Source organism: Anabrus simplex, chromosome 6, assembly GCF_040414725.1.
Source record: "Anabrus simplex isolate iqAnaSimp1 chromosome 6, ASM4041472v1, whole genome shotgun sequence".
Taxonomy (NCBI): Eukaryota; Metazoa; Arthropoda; class Insecta; order Orthoptera; family Tettigoniidae; genus Anabrus; species Anabrus simplex.
The window spans coordinates 322837690-322857730 of record NC_090270.1 but is presented as its reverse complement, the minus strand read 5'-3'; the positions used below and the strand labels follow the sequence as shown (position 1 = coordinate 322857730).

Here is a 20041-nt window from a genome sequence, read left to right as displayed (position 1 = left end):
CTCGAAATTGATTAGCATATGAAAAGGTAGCTCTGACCTTCTATATTCCACTGATCGGATCTCATCCTTGTCGGACCATGGGTTTAATCATAATCATCAAAGCGTCACCCAGCACTTTTCTGGTAGTTGACACTACGCCTTGGAAAAATCCAGCCTTAGCTCACGTGGCCAGACTCATGACGTCTTTTCGTAATACACCGCACACATACATATCGCGTAAGTGGTGATTTGTTAAGTAAGTGGAATATGTTTTGCTGCCATAATTAACTAGAAAATTATCTGATTATGACGAGTTCTTACTCATAAATATTCGTCGCGTATGTCAGGATCCACGTCATTAATATTATTTTTCTCATCGTTGTGATTTTCTAAACAAGTGAAGGATTTTGGCTGGCATCACTGAATACACTAACAAGTACTGAGGGAATTACGTTTCCCTGGGTTAACCCGACTTAATTAAGTACAGCCCACTGGCTGGCACGTGGTATTTGCCTCGTCTTACTCACTCCCACAAGAGAGAGAAAATATATATTTGCTGGCTAGCGCATGCCTTGTTTTAGTCATTACGCGCAATGAGGCTTTCGTCACTTGAAACAGCGGCGAGTCGTTCGTGCTCCGTATAGTGCTACAATATACTATTTATGGGACTAATCATCATAGAATGACGCGGAAAATGGCATATCATTGTCAGAGGGTGTCACGATATGCTGTTTACAGTATCGTGAACGGTCACAATATGTTGATCGTGTTCTGGAATGACGTTGGTTTTGACCCAACGGTCAATTTATGTTATGTGTTGAGACTCATGGGTTTATTTTTGACCCGTGGCATTTTTTATGATAATGTTTGTTTATTTAGGACGATGTGTGTTATTTCGTAGGGTAACGGGTTAGATCTAGGTTATAATTCACTCAGACTTGTTTGTAATCTGTGTAATGGTACCCCAGTGTACATGGGGATAGTTTGAGTGAGTTTATTTGTTTATTATTCCGTGTATGCGAGATCATGATAAAGACATTTTATAGCAGTTGTACTTAATCTTGACCTCAACGTATTTAAACAATTCTCAACATGTTAGCTGCGTCATTTGTAATTATTCATGTGTATTCAACATGTTTATCCTACATCACGTTTCATAATCATCAAGAGTATAAAAAACTTTTTATTTTCCAATTTTAAATAATGTTCTTATTCGTTTTAGTTAGATGAGGCGTATTCTTCTGCCATTTATGCCGCTAAGTTATATATGCCGAATAGATTAAATCCCAGTTTACGACCCTGTAGATATATCGCCGTAGACCAATATGGGTAGGACGGCAGCAGTATGTATGCAGTAGTGCTTAATTTTAAGAAGGGGAGTTGATTATATGTACTTTGTAGTAGATGGATATTCATTAATATTATGTATTTGGGGCAAGGAAATTATTTCAGTACAGCGCATAGCTTCGTAAATATATTAAGTGAATTAATTAATTTTTCACATGAATATTTGTAGAGAGTAACTATGTCAAAATCAAGGAATGTCTACCTCTAACATTTTCTTATGTGCAGAAGAATGTTGGCATTGTTGGTTTTCAACAAAGGTAATAATAATAATAATAATAATAATAATAATAATAATAATAATAATAATAATAATAATAATAAGGAGAAGCAAAAGGGAGAGAATGTGTCAGATGAACGACGGCGCAGATGCACATCGGCACTAGAAACCATTGACGATATAATTGGTGGCTGTCACGTAACTGGATGATGTTGAATACACTCAGAGGCACAATGATGTAGCCAAGATTCCGCATCAAGAACTTGCAATGGCATGTGAACTCCTAGGATCGAGCGTGGCGTACCACAGCTATCAGGCATCCAGCATACTTGAAATATGTAGTAGGCAGTGGCGGCACGTGGATAAAGTGTCTGGGGGTTCACTGCTGGCGAAAATAACGTGTTGAGATTTATTGTTACCTGATGTTTACATAGATGTAAAATAGTGACATGGTTTGATTAGAAACGCCACTTTCCTTTGAAGGGACACGGCTGCAGCTAGAAGAAGTTACCAAAATAATGAAGATGAAAGACAGAGAATATCAGGTGTAATTACTTAAAGCTGATCCGATTTCCTCTGATTTTGGAGACGCTGCTTGCGTACAAATAACTTCTTCAAGAACGTGTTAGGCAGACTACTGTTGTTTATGTATTGACGCATTTTGCTGCGTACTTTTCATAAAACACGTATTACTAATGAAAAGCTCAGGGGCTCTCAACTTGGGAGCGTGGATTGGCGACCACAGGGCCTTAGCTGAGTCCTGGCATTGCTTCCACTAACTTGCACAAGGATCCTGAGCCAAACCCTAACTCCCTCACGGATAATGTATATAAATATAACACCAAACGTCACACACACACACACACACAGAGGGAAAATGAGGCGTGAACCGCGACTAGGAAAGGCCAAGAGAACACAGCCTTGAGCTGGAAATGACCCTCATTGTTGATGAACAAGGATATGAATCAAATACTACTATCAATGAAATGCAGAATAAATTAAATGAGGGTTTATTGATAAGATATAATTTTAAAAAACATTAAACGATGGAAAGGAAAAGAAATACCAAGTGGATATTTACATAAAAGTACCTTCCCGGATGAATGCGTGAGCGCAGCATTACTATTATTTCAAGTTTCAAACAGATATAATTACAAGCTCACCGTCTCATAAATACCTTCATTACATCATATGCCAATTTTATTATCATTAACACGGCCCAATTTAGGTCGTCCCATTTTACGAGATACGTCTCATTCATAGCACGACTCTTCTCACTCCATTATCCACATAACAATACCCATAGCAATCAAAGACCCACGCGTCACAGAGGATAAAAATGAGCAGGTAAAAATCAAAAGCGGAAATAGGGATGGGACAGAAAGAAACATCTCTGCACCAAGCGAACAATAATAAAATCAAAGAGTATCACAGGCAGCGCATAGCCTAAATATAAGAAGAAAACATGGCGGCCTCCCGGGCTAGCAATCGCCCAAGACAGAGACATGGCAAGAATAAATAAAACTGTACCGAGAACAAACATAAGGTACAGACACCAGACTACAAAATGCAAATGTGACCGATCGACATAGCATCTTTCCTCTCCCCTCGCTCAGCAACACACATCCAAGCATTCACACATATGAAGGTATCGGGAAGCAATATGAACGTTCCAGTTACTAATGTCAAAATAAATTTGTATAGTGTCACTCACATGGCCACACACAACAGGTCTCGCATATACCAAGCAGCAGCGTGCACCACGCAAACAATTTTACAACGGGATTGCAAGTCACCCGCGCTCAAATCCATCAGGTCACGCGCTTCGTACGACAAGAATGTAACTTTATGTCGAGACGGAGGGCACAAACACATCTGATGGTAAAGTACCATAGAACGCAGTGCACACAAATGGAATCAATCTGAGACCCAGTTACCAATATTTCATGATCACAGTAACAACCACACACACACGGCACTTCCATGCTGCGGAGCAGAAAATATGCGTGTCAATCTGCTATGAATGGAAAGCTATGAATCATCACAATACCAAAAACGAAAACAAAGATCAACATACCTGTAATATAAATGGTCAAAATAAAAGGTAACATGCATGTATGGGCTAAGTTTGAATATATTAAAAACCCATTTAAAACATAGAATGGCTACTTCGATCAGCGCGGCCTCCATTGTTATTACCTCTCACATAAACAAGGCAAAGAGTCGCTTCAAAGATATAATAGAACTCCTCTCGTAAAATGAACGATCTTCAGGGTTTAAAACTGAGGGTACTGCCCTTTCTAGTACATTACCAGAAATACATAAGTCATTGGAATAGAGGCCGTAAGAAGCCATTTGCATATGAGAAACATCACATGCGTGAACATGCCATTTAAACATAGGTCACTCCTCACTTTCATTTATCCTATCCGACCGCCCTTGATCAAGTCTTGTTCTTTTCCGACCCCGACGGTATTAGAGCACTCGAGGCCCAGGGAGTGTTTTATTTTCACGCCCTTCGTGGCCTTTGTCTTTCTTTGGCCGACACCTTCATTTTCGAAGTGTACGATACCTTCCATTTTTTTCTCTATGATTAGTGTTATAATATAGAGGATGGTTGCCTAGTTGTACTTCCTCTTAAAACAATGATCACCATCACCACTTAGCAACGAAACGTTTCATTAATTACCGGTACATAAACTTACGCTACGCACGCCTATTGATGCTATACAAAACGTAGTTGCAAAAATATTCTGGCTCATTGCGGTTAATTATTAGAATTGCAAACTCGTCAAATTGAAAGCCCTCCAAAACTTACCACATAGCAGTCAAAGACACACGCGTCACAGAGGATAACAACGAGCAGGTAAAAATCAACCACATACGGCCAACTTCAACCGCGCGCTCTGACAGTGCTTCGGCTAATTTCGGAACTGCTCGATGTAACTCGTGTCTATCGCTGGTCCAGTCGCCAGCGATTCCTGGGCTATGTTTTCCCTGCTCCTCGCCTTGTGCACCCTCCTTACGTCTCACGGCCCCGCTACCGAAGTCCTGAAATGGAACCTCTTCGCTGGTTCCAAAGAGCAACAGTGTGTTGATGTCAGAAATGCCGCTACGCGCGTGGATATACAGAGCTTATTAAAGGAATAGGTTGTAATACACCATTTTACATAGACTTGTCTATTTCTAGGGGGTTCACTGAACCACTGAACCTATAGAACGCACCACCACTAGTAGTAGGACAGATCTATTTTAAATGAATAGACGATCTTGGCAAATCATTCTGATATTGTCCTTCTCAGTGAAGGTACTAAAGTGCCCTTCTTGATAGGCATTGCTGTCTCACTGAACCACAGCATTCAAACGACTCAGCGGGAGAAAATGAATAAGCACACAGCACTGAGGGAGGAGATGAAAAAGTGTGGAGACTAAACCGCACAAGGGTGGTACCCCTTATGCTCTCAGCGACACTTATAGTCCCAAAAGTACTGATGACAGTTCTGGAAGAACGAAGTATGAAGGATCTAATTACAGGAGTGCAGAGAGCAGTGTATTTAGACACGTGCCGTAGAGTCAGTTTGTTTTTATTACAACAATCATTTAAAGTTCATGAGAACTTGATTGTATAATCATTATTTTGTGAATTGACTTACATAACATGTATGTATGAAGGAATGAATTAACTAATGAATTATAATAATACATTAATCAAACATCTCCCTTCCAGTTTAACCTGTCCATCCACAGATTCTGATCCACTTTATTATACCCATATGCGTATATCATCCCGGATTTTCTCTTACATTCAACCCAACCCCTAATTCATTGATAATTCAATCTGTAGTGGTATCAGTATCAGTAACTTTTATATTGTTTATGCTGCTAAATAAATGTCCTCATTTTTATTTACAGAAACTCTAAGAAAGTATCCGCCCTTTCAGTTCCTGACTAGGGTATGTACGAGATCCTGCCAGTTGCCACTTCGCAACGGAGAATCGTTTATTTTAGAGAAAGGGACAGCTGTTCTTATTCCATTGGAAGGATTACAGATGGACCCTGAACACTTTCCTAATCCGGAGCAGTTTGACCCAGAACGCTTCTCCGAAGAGCGGAGAGCAACCATAAAGCCTTTCAGTTACATACCGTATGGTGTGGGACCACGGCAATGTTTTGGTGAGTAAATATCATACGAGGCATGTCTTCATGATGGTCAGGGGTCCTGAAGTCGAATTAATTGGGAAAATGATGGATTTTCTGTTTTAAAAAATAGTTAGCACAGGACTATTCCTGTAAGAGAAAAATGCACTACGGTAGAGTCCCTCTTAAATGGCCTTCGCTTATCCTACATTCCGTTTTATCCAACATGTTCCCAAAAGGGAAATCGGTTAAAAAACATAACTAATGAAGTTGGTTCCAAAATAACACACAATGAAGGATTCTAAGCCAGTGAAGTAGCCTTGAAATACGTGGATTATCAAGAAGAAACCTCCAGCACTTATGTGTCACTTCTACAGAGAATGCATGACATGGTGGCGAGAAGAAACACTCGATAGGCAGGCAGAAGTCCATTACATTTTTAACACTTTAAATCAGTATATTTTTGTTTTATTTATAAATGATATTTTTTCGTGGCGTCGACCTCCGAAGATCCTTTGCCACTACTTTCGCCATATGAGAGGAACCTACGTGTAAGTGTAATTGCGGAAGTGTAAAGTGTTGGATGTGAGTAAAGGAACGTGAAGGACGACACAAACACCCAGTCCCCAAGCCAGGGATATTTATCATTTACAATTAAAACCCCTGACTCGACCGGGAATTGAACACGGGGCCGTCGGGTGACAGGCAGACACGTCGCCCCCAACACCGCGGGGCCGGACAAATCAGTATCTTCATCCCCTTAAGCTCAAAATTTTAATTGTACGGTACAGTGATAGTAAATATCAGCTTTATCAATATTAAGACATCTACAATCATTCACGATATTTTACGTCCCGCCGGCCCCTTTATGCCCTATAAGCAGGTCTCTACCGCACATCCCACAACACAGGGTAATCCATGAGGGGTTACCGCCACGTACGGAATTGAATGCCGAAGACTCTTGAGCAAAACATTTCATAAGGACATGTGTCCTATTCTCAACACTTTCGGAATTAGAACAATTTGTAAGTTGTTTATGAAACACGTTTGATTTAGTTCCTGCCGTCTGAAGGGTAAAATATTAAATGAATGCCTCACAAATAATCCTTGATTTAACTGTCTCATGTTCTGAAGCGGAAACGAAAGATAGCCTTGTACAGCTACGGAAAGCGATACAAAGGGTTCTTAAGTTTGCCGTGACCTGGATTTCTTTGCCGGCGTGAAAGAGAGCTACCCTAGTGAAACAGCTTTTTTTTTGAGTTGGAGTAACGAACTTGTTCACCGCATCCCACTGGTTTAAACATACTTCCCAAACGTAATTAATATAAATAGTGCAACGATGAGTCGGATAAAAGAATCGAAAAGAAAGTAAGAGCTACCAAGGAGGAGTGGATGAATGAGAAATGCAAAAGAAATTCGTAATCCTGTAGCGGATCAGCCAAGGTAAAGAGCTGATGAAAAAAAGCGAAGGAACGGAAATTAGAATATTTCTGACATGCCATGCACATCGAGGAGGAGAACGGAATATTCTAATTCATCATGTACGGCAAGATATTCCCGAAAAGATGTCTCAGACACCGTCGGATCTTCTGGCCCAAAATATTCCGTCAGTGGTTTGAACAGTCATCTTCCGAGCTGTTCCTAAGATCTACGAACAAAACTGCAATAAGCCTGATGGTCACCAACATCCGGACCGGATAATGCACTAGAAGAAGTATAAGTATAATCTAGAATGAGGCGAGCGGTTACAGGCTACTACCAAGGCCATTATAAAAATTTGAAACGGCGTGGAGCCTTAGATACATCTTGAAGTAGTCTTGCCTGTTGAAACGCTGTAGAATAAACCATAGCTCACAACACACAGATTTCTTGCTCTAATGCAAGGTTTAAAAACAGTTACCTACATATCACAGGCGAGAGTACGGCTCCATGGCTAAATGGTTAGCATGCTGGGCTTTGGTTACAGGGGTCCCCGGTTCGATTCCCGGCACAGTCGGAAATTTTAACCATCGTTGGTTAATTTCGCTGGCACGGGGGCTGAGTGTATGTGTTGTTATGTGTTCATCATCATTTCATCAGTATCATCATCATCATCATCATCACCACGACGCGCAGGTCGCCTACGGGAGTCAAATCAAAAGACCTGCACCAGCACATGTTCTCGGCATAGGCACACGCACACCAAAATAAACTATTAGTCTAGTCCGCTGAGATCCTCGCTACTTCCTCACATTGTTTTAGACGAAAGTAGATAACGAAGGGGCTAGATCGACAGCCTGGTGACTCTGGCATTTTCTTCTTCTTCTTCTTCTTCTTCTTCTTCTTCTTCTTCTTGGTTAGTTCTTGGACGTCGTTGTTAGACGTAACGTCCAGTCACTGGTTTTCGGGTTAGTTATTACACTACTGTAAGTATCAACTTATATATGATGTGAATGGTATAAACGAAAGGATAAATTTTTACGGACACAAGGTTCTAAGTCTTCATGCCTGTGTGATCCGTCACGGTGACTTACTATTAACGAATTAGACCGGATCACAAAAAAAAAGGAATAGGATTTTACTTTACATCACTCGTTTTAACTGGAAATGTTACACTCTGATATTACATTCACTGAAAAAGTTGGTTATTACTTCCGCAGTATTAACTGTCGGATGGTACATTAAACATGAAACATTTAACGGAAGCTGGTGGACTAAGTCGAGTAGTTTGGTTATGAACTTACGAAGCTGTTGCTCATATGTCGTGCGTTGGAAGAGGATATGATTTATACTACCAACTTCCTTTCCACACGTACATTACTTTCTATCATATTTAGGCGAGAAAGATGTTCCGGCGTGCATGCATGGTTTAAACGGATCCGTATAATTGTAGAAATATGACAACGTGTGTACTTTCCAAATGCAAACCATGGTTTGTTACGGATCTTGTACAACATATTTAATAGGTGTTTAGCTTTCTTGTCTGGTGATCGACGCCAGTCCCCATTTCACTATTCTTTGATGATCCTTTGACAATGTTCCCATAAATGAGTGTGTGGTACTCCAACGTAATAGTCTAATCCGGCACCCATCGCTGCCTCGTTTGCGAGTTCATCAACTTTTATATCGCCAAGAATACAAAATTCCGTGGTAGCCACATGAATAGTTTCTTAACATTTCTTAAAAATAAAACAACCGAGCTCGATAGCTGCAGTCGCTTAAGTGCGGCCAGTATCCAGTAATCGGGAGATAGTAGGTTCGAGCCCCACTGTCGGCAGCCCTGAAGATGGTTTTCCGTGGTTTCCTTCCACTTCCTAGGCCTTTCTTATCCCATCGTCGCCATAAGACCTATCTGTGTCGGTGCGACAGTAGTATAATACAGGGATTCTGGCGCCACCACCGCCACCGGCTCCCAGAGGCCACCTCCACCACCACCACAGCCAGAGGCCTCCCAGATGCCTCCTCCACCACCACCACAGCCAGAGGCCTCCCAGAGGTCTCCTCCACCACACGCGGGAAATTTGAATTTGTAAACAAAGCCACGTGCTTTTTGACAGCTGTCATCGACAACAACGCATCGCTAACCTCAGTACTGCCATCTTGACGGGCCTAAACCTCAGTAGTGCCAACTTAACCTAACTAGCGCGAGGTAAACAAAGCCACGTGTTTTTTGACAGCCACGTGCTTTTTGACAGACAACAACGCATCGCTAACCTCAGTACTGCCATCTTGACGGGCCTAAACCTCAGTAGTACCAACTTAACCTAACTAGCGTGTGGTAAACAAAGCCACGTGCTTTTTGACAGCTGTCATCCGCCATCCTTAAACTACTGAGCACTGCGCTGCCCTCTTTATCGTAGTAGATGTAAAATTCGTCACCTGTCATCGGCAGTGCTGCCATCTTGGCGGGCCTAAACCTTAGTGCTACCAACTTAACCTCACTAGCGTGAGATAAACAAATCCACGTGTTTTTTGACAGCCACATGCTTTTTTGACAGCTGTCATCCGCCATCTTTAATCCAGAGAGCATCGTGCTGCCCTCTTTATCGTAGTAGATGTAAATTCATCACCTGTCATCAGCAGTGCTGCCATCTTGGCGGGCCTAAACCTTAGTGCTACCAACTTAACCTCACTAGGGCGAGATAAACAAATCCACGTGCAGCTGTCAGCCGCCATCTTTAATCTATAGAGCGCAGTGCTGCCCTCTTTAGCTACTTACCTTTGAAATGTGGTGGCGGATAATTTTAAAAAATTCTTTTCTGACAGCTGTCATCCGCCATCTTTAATCCAGAGAGAACAGTGCTGTAATCTTTAGTTGAAATGTGGTGGCGGCAAATTCTACGTGCTGTTGTTTGGAAACAAATTCACGTGCTATTTTCTGACAGCTGTCATCCGCCATCTTGCATCACACACCTCAGTGCTACACTCTTTAGCTAGATACCTTTGAAATGTGGTGGCGGCAAATTCTACATGCTCTTGTTTGGAAACAAACCTATGCGCTTTTTTTGAAAGCTATCATCGGCCATCTTTAATCCAGAGAGCACCGTGCTGCCCTCTTTAGCTACTTACCTTTGAAATGTGGTGGCGGTAAATTCCACGTGCTTTACAAACCTATATGCTTTTCTGACAGCTGTCATCCGCCATCTTTAATCCAGAGAGAACAGTGCTGCCCTCTATGTGGTGGCGGCAAATTCCACGTGCTCTTGTTTGGAAACAAATCAACATGCTTTTTTGACAGCTGTCAACCGCCATCTTTAATCACCGTGCTGCCCTCTTTAGCTACTTAACTTTGAAATGTCGTGGCGGTAAATTCCACGTGCTTTACAAACCTATATGCTTTTCTGACAGCTGTCATCCGCCATCTTTAAGCTGTAAATCCCCGATTCTCATGTTAAAAGAGCATCTAGTTGTAAAACAGGTTCTTAATCCGAGTTCTTTGACGTCAGGAAGGGCAACCGGTCGAAACAATAGTGTATGATGTAAGAGGCTAGATACTGCCAGTTTTGCGTCAGGAAGGGCAACTAGTCTTAAAACAAATTCTTCTGATTTAAAATCTTAGTTTTGCGTCAGGAAGGGCATCCGGCTGTAAAACAACAGTTCGTGATACAGCGATTTAAAATCTAAGAAGAGCATCTACCCGATTCTCATGTTAAAAGATCATCTAGTTGTAAAACAGATTCTTAATCCGAGTTCTTTGACGTCAGGAAGGGCAACCGGTCGAAAACAATAGTGTATGATGTAAGAGGCTAGATACTACCAGTTTTGCGTCAGGAAGGGCAACTTAAACAAATTCTTCTGATTTAAAATCTTAGTTTTGCGTCAGGAAGGGCATCCGGCTGTAAAACAATAGTTCGTGATACAGCGATTTAAAATCTTAGTTCTTGCACTAAGAAGAGCATCTAGCTGTAAATCCCCGATTCTCGTGTTAAAAAGAGCATCTAGTTGTAAAACAGATTCTTAATCCGAGTTCTTTAACGTCAGGAAGGGCAACCGGTCGAAAACAATAGTGTATGATGTAAGAGGCTAGATACTACTAGTTTTGCGTTAGGAAGGGCAACTAGTCTTAAAACAAATTCTTCTGATTTAAAATCTTAGTTTTGCGTCAGGAAGGGCATCCGGCTATAAAACAATAGTTCGTGATACAGCGATTTAAAATCTAAGAAGAGCATCTAGCTGTAAATCCCCGATTCTCGTGTTAAAAAGAGCATCTAGTTGTAAAACAGATTCTTAATCCGAGTTCTTTGACGTCAGGAAGGGCAACCGGTCGAAAACAATAGTGTATGATGTAAGAGGCTAGATACTCCCAGTTTTGCGTCAGGAAGGGCAAATTAAACAAATTCTTCTGATTTAAAATCTTAGTTTTGCGTCAGGAAGGGCATCCGGCTGTAAAACAATAGCTCGTGATACAGCGATTTAAAATCTAAGAAGAGCATCTAGCTGTAAATCCCCGATTCTCGTGTTAAAAAGAGCATCTAGTTGTAAAACAGTTTCTTAATCCGAGTTCTTTGACGTCAGGAAGAGCAACCGGTCGAAAACAATAGTGTATGATGTAAGAGGCTAGATACTACTAGTTTTGCGTTAGGAAGGGCAAATAGTCTTAAAACAAATTCTTCTGTTTTAAAATCTTAGTTTTGCATCAGGAAGGGCATCCGGCTGTAAAACAATAGTTCGTGATACAGCGATTTAAAATATATTAATTGATGTGTTCAAACACTAGATAAGTGATCAAGACTAGATTCGAACACTGTACCCGATACTACATATGATCAGAACATCGGTAGATGTGTTTACAACATGTCTGGGGTATACCTTTGTTCTAAGAAAAAATTAGGTTTAGACTTGAATACATACTACTGTTTATAGTACGATGTTGTTGCACACTGCATTGCAATCAAACACTGTTTAGAAAAAGAAAAAATCTCTTCTGAACATGAGCTAGACAATAACATACTTACGAATTTAATCAACACCTACTCTTATTTCTTCTTCGAGAGGAAGGAGTAGGAGGAGGAGAATGTGATACCTAAACTAGATTCGAACACTGTACTCGATACTACATATGATCAGAACATCGGTAGATGTGTTTACAACATGTCTGGGGTATACCTTTGTTCTAAGAAAAAAATTAGGTTTAGACTTGAATACATACTACTGTTTATAGTACGATGTTGTAGAACACTGCATTGCAATCAAACACTTTTAGGAAAAAAAATTCTGTTCTCAACATACTTACCGAACTAGATGATAACATACATTCAAATTTAATCAACACCTACTCTTATTTCTTCTTCGAGAGGAAGGAGTAGGAGGAGGAGAATGTGATACCTAAACTAGATTCGAACACTGTACTCGATACTACATATGATCAGAACATCGGTGGATGTGTTTACAACATGTCTGGGGTATACCTTTGCTCTAAGAAAAAAATTAGGTTTAGACTTGAATACATACTACTGTTTATAGTACGATGTTGTAGAACACCGCGTTGCAATCAAACACTTTTGGAAAAAAAAATTCTGTTCTCAACATACTTACCGAACTAGATGATAACATACTTTCAAATTTAATCAACACCTACTCTTATTTCTTCTTCGAGAGGAAGGAGTAGGAGGAGGAGAATGTGATACCTAAACTAGATTCAAACACTGTACTCGATACTACATATGATCAGAACATCGGTGGATGTGTTTACAACATGTCTGGGGTATACCTTTGTTCTAAGAAAAAAATTAGTTTTAGACTTGAATACATACTACTGTTCATAGTGCGATGTTGTAGAACACTGCATTGCAATCAAACACTGTTTAGAAAAAAACATTCTCTTCTGAACATAAGCTAGACAATAACATACTTACGAATTTAATCAACACCTACTCTTATTTCTTCTTCGAGAGGAAGGAGTAGGAGGAGGAGAATGTAATACCTAAACTGAAATAAAAGAATATGTTAATTCTACATCATTTATTTTATATTATTTACTACAACTAATTTTACAGTCCTTCTTAGATCTTCTTGATCTTCATATCGGACATTGCAACAGTATAATACTTCTTGAGATGTCGATGTGCCTAAAAAAGAACGCAAATATATAGATGTAGCGTGGAAGTACTTGTGATGATAGGATATAGAAAGGTAAGTTAGTTTGCTAACAGGTAACCTAGCTATCTTTAACTTAAAGACCTTTACTGCCTAGCGTAAAAGCAAATGTGATAATAGGATATCGAAAGGATAAGTCAGCTAACCTAGAGTTGCAACGTGCAGAAGAAACCAAGTTTCAGCCTATTAAGGTTAGACATAGTCGTGAGTTTTTAAAAGCAAACAGAAAGAGATAAATGTTCTATACCTAACAAAGTCGAAGCACTCTAGTTGATAAAAAATATAGTAACTCAATATCCTTTCCTCTAGTCGCAAAGAAAAAAACGAAAATTTAATTACTAACGATTAACCAACATGTGAGATTAAAGAGAGCAGCTATTCATCAATAGAGATTAGACTAAATTCGCAATGCTCGGAAGAAACCGAGTTTCAGCCTATTAAGGTCAGACATGGTCGTGAGTTTGAAGTTACAAGAACAGACATAGTCGTGAGTTTTTAAAAGCAAACAGAAAGAGATAAATGGTCTATACCTAACAAAGTCGAAGCACTCTTGTTGTTAAAAAATATAGTAACTCAATATCCTTTCCTCTAGTCACAAAGAAAAAAAACGAAAATTTAATTACTATCGATTAACCAGCATGTAAGATTAAAGAGAGGAACTATTCATCAATAGAAATTAGACTAAATTTGCGATGCTGGGAAGAAACCAAGTTTCAGCCTATTAAGGTCAGACATGGTCGTGAGTTTGAAGTTACAAGAATAACTACCTCCTTGTCTACACCTTCTAATCCTCTAATCGTAAAATGCTAAAAACAATGAAGGTTACAAAATATACTTGGTTTGTTAGCAGGTAACATAGCTATCTTTAACTTAAAGACCTTTACTACCTAGCGCAGGGAAGGCGAACCTTTTCCAACAAGTGTGCCATTTTAAGTCTGGTTTATTATTCTCAACTGTTGACTGTGCCACTTATTTTCCATTAAGGAATGTCTACAGCCTGAAACCCCCCCCCCGACTTCCCTTCTAAATTTCCCATTATGTTTCATAATAGTCGTATGTTATTTATTTACTGATTAATTCATTTATTAGATAGATATCTTGTAAACGCATTTGATTGCATGTTCCGTAGTCGTATCTTGCAAATACTGAAAAAAAAAATTTACGTACTAAGTTTCGAGAATACCTAATATTATTATTTTGTAAAAAGATAATAAGCTCCCACTGTAACACACTTCGTCATTAAATATTATCACCGGGCGAGTTGACCGCGCTGTCAGGTGTGCGCGGCTGTGAGTTAGTGGGTTCCAACCCCACTGTCGGCAGCCCTGAAGATGGTTTCCCGTGGTTTCCCATTTTCACATCAGGTAAATTCTGAGGCCAAACCGCAATTAAGGCCACAGCGGTTTCCTTCACAGTCTAAGCCTTTCCTGTCCCATCGCCGCCATAAGACCTATCTGTGTCGGTGCGACGTAAAGCAAATTATTTAATAAATTAGATACCTATATATTATGTTCATGTGGCGTGTCACCGAAATCGTGTTCTCGTGTCACTTGGTGACACGCGTGGCATAGGTTCGCCATCCCTGATCCTAGCGTATAAGCAAATGTGATAATAGGATATCGAAAGGATAAGTCAGCTAACCTAGAGTTGCAACGTGCAGAAGAAACCAAGTTTCAGCCTATTAAGGTTAGACATAGTCGTGAGTTTTTAAAAGCAAACAGAAAGAGATAAATGTTCTATACCTAACAAAGTCGAAGCACTCTTGTTGATAAAAAATATAGTAACTCAATATCCTTTCCTCTAGACGCAAGGAAAAAACGAAAATTTAATTACTAACGATTAACCAACATGTGAGATTAAAGAGAGCAGCTATTCATCAATAGAGATTAGACTAAATTCGCGATGCTCGGAAAAAACCGAGTTTCAGCCTATTAAGGTCAGACATGGTCGTGAGTTTGAAGTTACAAGAACAGACATAGTCGTGAGTTTTTAAAAGCAAACAGAAAGAGATAAATGGTCTATACCTAACAAAGTCGAAGCAGTCTTGTTGTTAAAAAATATAGTAACTCAATATCCTTTCCTCTAGCCACAAAGAAAAAAACGAAAATTTAATTACTACCGATTAACCAGCATGTAAGATTAAAGAGAGCAACTATTCATCAATAGAGATTAGACTAAATTTGCGATGCTGGGAAGAAACCAAGTTTCAGCCTATTAAGGTCAGACATGGTCGTGAGTTTGAAGTTACAAGAATAACTACCTCCTTGTCTACACCTTCTAATCCTCTAATCGTAAAATACTAAAAACAATGAAGGTTACAAAAGATACTTGGTTTGTTAGCAGGTAACCTAGCTATCTTTAACTTAAAGACCTTTACTGCCTAGCGTAAAAGCAAATGTGATAATAGGATATCGAAAGGATAAGTCAGCTAACCTAGAGTTGCAACGTGCAGAAGAAACCAAGTTTCAGCCTATTAAGGTTAGACATAGTCGTTTTTAAAAGCAAACAGAAAGAGATAAATGTTCTATACCTAACAAAGTCGAAGCACTCTTGTTGATAAAAAATATAGTAACTCAATATCCTTTCCTCTAGTCACAAAGAAAAAAACGAAAATTAATTACTATCGATTGACCAACATGTAAGATTAAAGACAGCAGCTATTCATCAATAGAGATTAGACTAAATTCGCGATGCTAGGAAGAAACCGAGTTTCAGCCTATTAAGGTCAGACATGGTCGTGAGTTTGAAGTTACAAGAACAGACATAGTCGTGAGTTTTTAAAAGCAAACAGAAAGAGATAAATGTTCTATACCTAACAAAGTCGAAGCACTCTTGTTGTTAAAAAATATAGTAACTCAATATCCTTTCCTCTAGTCACAAAGAAAAAAACGAAAATTTAATTACTACCGATTAACCAGCATGTAATATTAAAGAAAGCAACTATTCATCAATAGACATTAGACTAAATTTGCGATGCTGGGAAGAAACCAAGTTTCAGCCTATTAAGGTCAGACATGGTCGTGAGTTTGAAGTTACAAGAATAACTACCTCTGTCTACACCTTCTAATCCTCTAATAGTAAAATGCTAAAAACAATGAAGGTTACAAAAGATACTTGGTTTGTTAGCAGGTAACCCAGCTATCCTTAACTTAAAGACCTTTACTGCATAGCGTAAAAGCAAATGTGATAATAGGATATCGAAAGGATAAGTCAGCTAACCTAGAGTTGCAACGTGCAGAAGAAACCAAGTTTCAGCCTATTAAGGTTAGACAGAGTCGTGAGTTTTTAAAAGCAAACAGAAAGAGATAAATGTTCTATACCTAACAAAGTCGAAGCACTCTAGTTGATAAAAAATATAGTAATTCAATATCCTTTCCTCTAGTCGCAAAGAAAAAACGAAAATTTAATTACTAACGATTAACCAACATGTGAGATTAAAGAGAGCAGCTATTCATCAATAGAGATTAGACTAAATTCGCGATGCTCGGTAGAAACCGAGTTTCAGCCTATTAAGGTCAGACATAGTCGTGAGTTTGAAGTTACAAGAACAGATATAGTCGTGAGTTTTTAAAAGCAAACAGAAAGAGATAAATGTTCTATACCTAACAAAGTCGAAGCACTCTTGTTGTTAAAAAATATAGTAACTCAATATCCTTTCCTCTAGTCACAAAGAAAAAAAAACGAAAATTTAATTACTATCGATTAACCAGCATGTAAGGTTAAAGAGAGCAACTATTCATCAATAGAGATTAGACTAAATTCGCAATGCTCGGAAGAAACCGAGTTTCAGCCTATTAAGGTCAGACATGGTCGTGAGTTTGAAGTTACAAGAACAGACATAGTCGTGAGTTTTTAAAAGCAAGCAGAAAGAGATAAATGTTCTATACGTAACAAATTTGAAGCACTCTTGTTGTTAAAAAATATAGTAACTCAATATCCTTTCCTCTAGTCACAAAGAAAGAAACGAAAATTTAATTACTATCGATTAACCAGCATGTAAGGTTAAAGAGAGCAACTATTCATCAATAGAGATTAGACTAAATTCGCAATGCTCGGAAGAAACCAAGTTTCAGCCTATTAAGGTCAGACATGGTCGTGAGTTTGAAGTTACAAGAATAACTACCTCCTTGTCTACACCTTCTAATCCTCTAATCGTAAAATGCTAAAAACAATGAAGGTTACAAAATATACTTGGTTTGTTAGCAGGTAACCTAGCTATCTTTAACTTAAAGACCTTTACTGCCTAGCGTAAAAGCAAATGTGATAATAGGATATCGAAAGGATAAGTCAGCTAACCTAGAGTTGCAACGTGCAGAAGAAACCAAGTTTCAGCCTATTAGGGTCAGACATAGTCGTGAGTTTTTAAAAGCAAACAGAAAGAGATAAATGTTCTATACCTAACAAAGTCGAAGCACTCTTGTTGATAAAAAATATAGTAACTCAATATCCTTTCCTCTAGTCGCAAAGAAAAAACGAAAATTTAATTACTAACGATTAACCAACATGTGAGATTAAAGAGAGCAGCTATTCATCAATAGAGATTAGACTAAATTCGCGATGCTCGGAAGAAACCGAGTTTCAGCCTATTAAGGTCAGACATAGTCGTGAGTTTGAAGTTACAAGAATAACTACCTCCTTGTCTACACCTTCTAATCCTCTAATCGTAAAATGCTAAAAACAATGAAGGTTACAAAAGATACTTGGTTTGTTAACAGGTAACCCAGCTATCCTTAACTTAAAGACCTTTACTGCCTAACGTAAAAGCAAATGTGATAATAGGATATCGAAAGGACAAGTCAGCTAGCCTAGAGTTGGAACGTGCAGAAGAAACCAAGTTTCAGTCTATTAAGGTCAGACATTGTAGTAAGTTTCAAATTACAAGATTAACTACCTCCTTGTCTGCACCTTCTAATCCCCCTATCTTATAATGCTAAAAAGAACGTAAACATATAAGATCGATAGAAAAAGTTCGAAACATACCTTAAAATGCACGCGCAGCAAACTGTTACTCAGGTGAATAAAATGCATACTTTCAAGCTTGTTACTCGAACGGTACCTAAAAAAGAAAAGAATAAACATATATGAATGTAGATGTTTATTACCTAGCGTAGAAGTTGCTTAGCAAACAGTAACTAACAGTTCGGGCTTACCTTAAGCTGTAGGCTGAAGAATAATATTCGCAGCAGACAGTACTTAGATGAGGTTGTGCATGTGATAAACGCATACTGAGAACTGTGAGGAGCACTTCACGCAGACTGTAGCGAGTAAATATGCTCTATATCACCAAGCGGATATCAATAATTGCAGACGTTTGCTGTACAGTCGGAACGAAATGTTTATGCAACAAGAGCTCTCCTGAAGGTCTTACACTGAGTCCCGCAGGCTGACATATTTAAGCCGGGGTCGAACCTGCTGTTGATGCCGAGGTGTTAGAATTCAAGAGTTCTGCAGCGGATCGAGCCTTGGAAAATTAGCGCGCGATCGCAATTTTAGGGAAAAAAACTAAGTTTCAACATATAGAGATCAGTCATAGTTGTAAGTTTGAAATTATAAGATTGACCTCTTCTATAGCATGAGGATTGAAGAGAACAACTATTTATCAATAGACTAAAGTTGCAATGTTCGGAAGAAACTAAGTTTCAACCTACTGAGGTCGGACATTGTCGTGAGTTTTACTAAGCTAAGTCTACATCCACAGTACGCCCTACCTGTTAGCAACAACACGAAACGCTGAGGTATCGAAATATATAAGTTCTACAAGCTGACGTATTTGTACTATGATTAAACGGGAAGGTTTGAGCTCAGCTCGAGAAGCTGCTAATAATTTTAATGCGAACTGTACGCGTGTAGCGGACTTCGTACCTGCTGAGGCAAACGCATTCCAGGTAGGAGCTGGCTAGCTGGATGCAGCTTGCATGCGCGCGTGTGTGTAGGCATGCTTCAAAACATATTCCAGATATTTTTTCTCGTTCTAGAGTCTGCTTATTCTAAATCCGGTGTTTAGCTAGTTACCCTTCCTGATGTAACAAGACTAGGATTTATTTCTTTCAGACTGCACTTAGCTAGAAATAGCCACACGAAATTATTATATAGAAAGAGAATTACCGGCTCCTACAGTTTGGTTTAGTGTGCTTGCCTCTCACCCGGCAGTCTCGGGTTCGATTCTCTTGGGATTAAAAATATGTCTTACAGAGTTTAAATCGCAAGAATCCGATTTACGATCGATTGCCCTTCCTGATGCAAAACTGGGAGTATCTAGCCTCTTACATCATACACTATTGTTTTCGACCGGTTGCCCTTCCTGACGTCAAAGAACTCGGATTAAGAATCTGTTTTACAACTAGATGCTCTTTTTAACACGAGAATCGGGGATTTACAGCTAGATGCTCTTCTTAGATTTTAAATCGCTGTATCACGAACTATTGTTTTACAGCCGGATGCCCTTCCTGACGCAAAACTAAGATTTTAAATCTAAAGAATTTGTTTTAAGACTAGTTGCCCTTCCTAACGCAAAACTAGTAGTATCTAGCCTCTTACATCATACACTATTGTTTTCGACCGGTTGCCCTTCCTGACGTCAAAGAACTCGGATTAAGAATCTGTTTTACAACTAGATGCTCTTTTTAACACGAGAATCGGGGATTTACAGCTAGATGCTCTTCTTAGTGCAAGAACTAAGATTTTAAATCGCTGTATCACGAACTATTGTTTTACAGCCGGATGCCCTTCCTGACGCAAAACTAAGATTTTAAATCAGAAGAATTTGTTTAAGTTGCCCTTCCTGAC

At 39.2% G+C, this 20041-nt stretch overlaps 1 protein-coding gene across 1 annotated transcript in view; it reads left to right on the top strand.

The window, feature by feature from the left end:
- Nucleotides 1-20041, top strand: part of LOC136876006 (cytochrome P450 6k1-like) — a 92530-nt gene that overhangs the window by 64497 nt on the left and 7992 nt on the right. The window contains exon 7 of the mRNA XM_067150564.2: nucleotides 5456-5716. Coding sequence (XP_067006665.2) covers nucleotides 5456-5716 — 261 coding nt within the window. The remainder of the gene's footprint in view (nucleotides 1-5455; nucleotides 5717-20041) is intronic.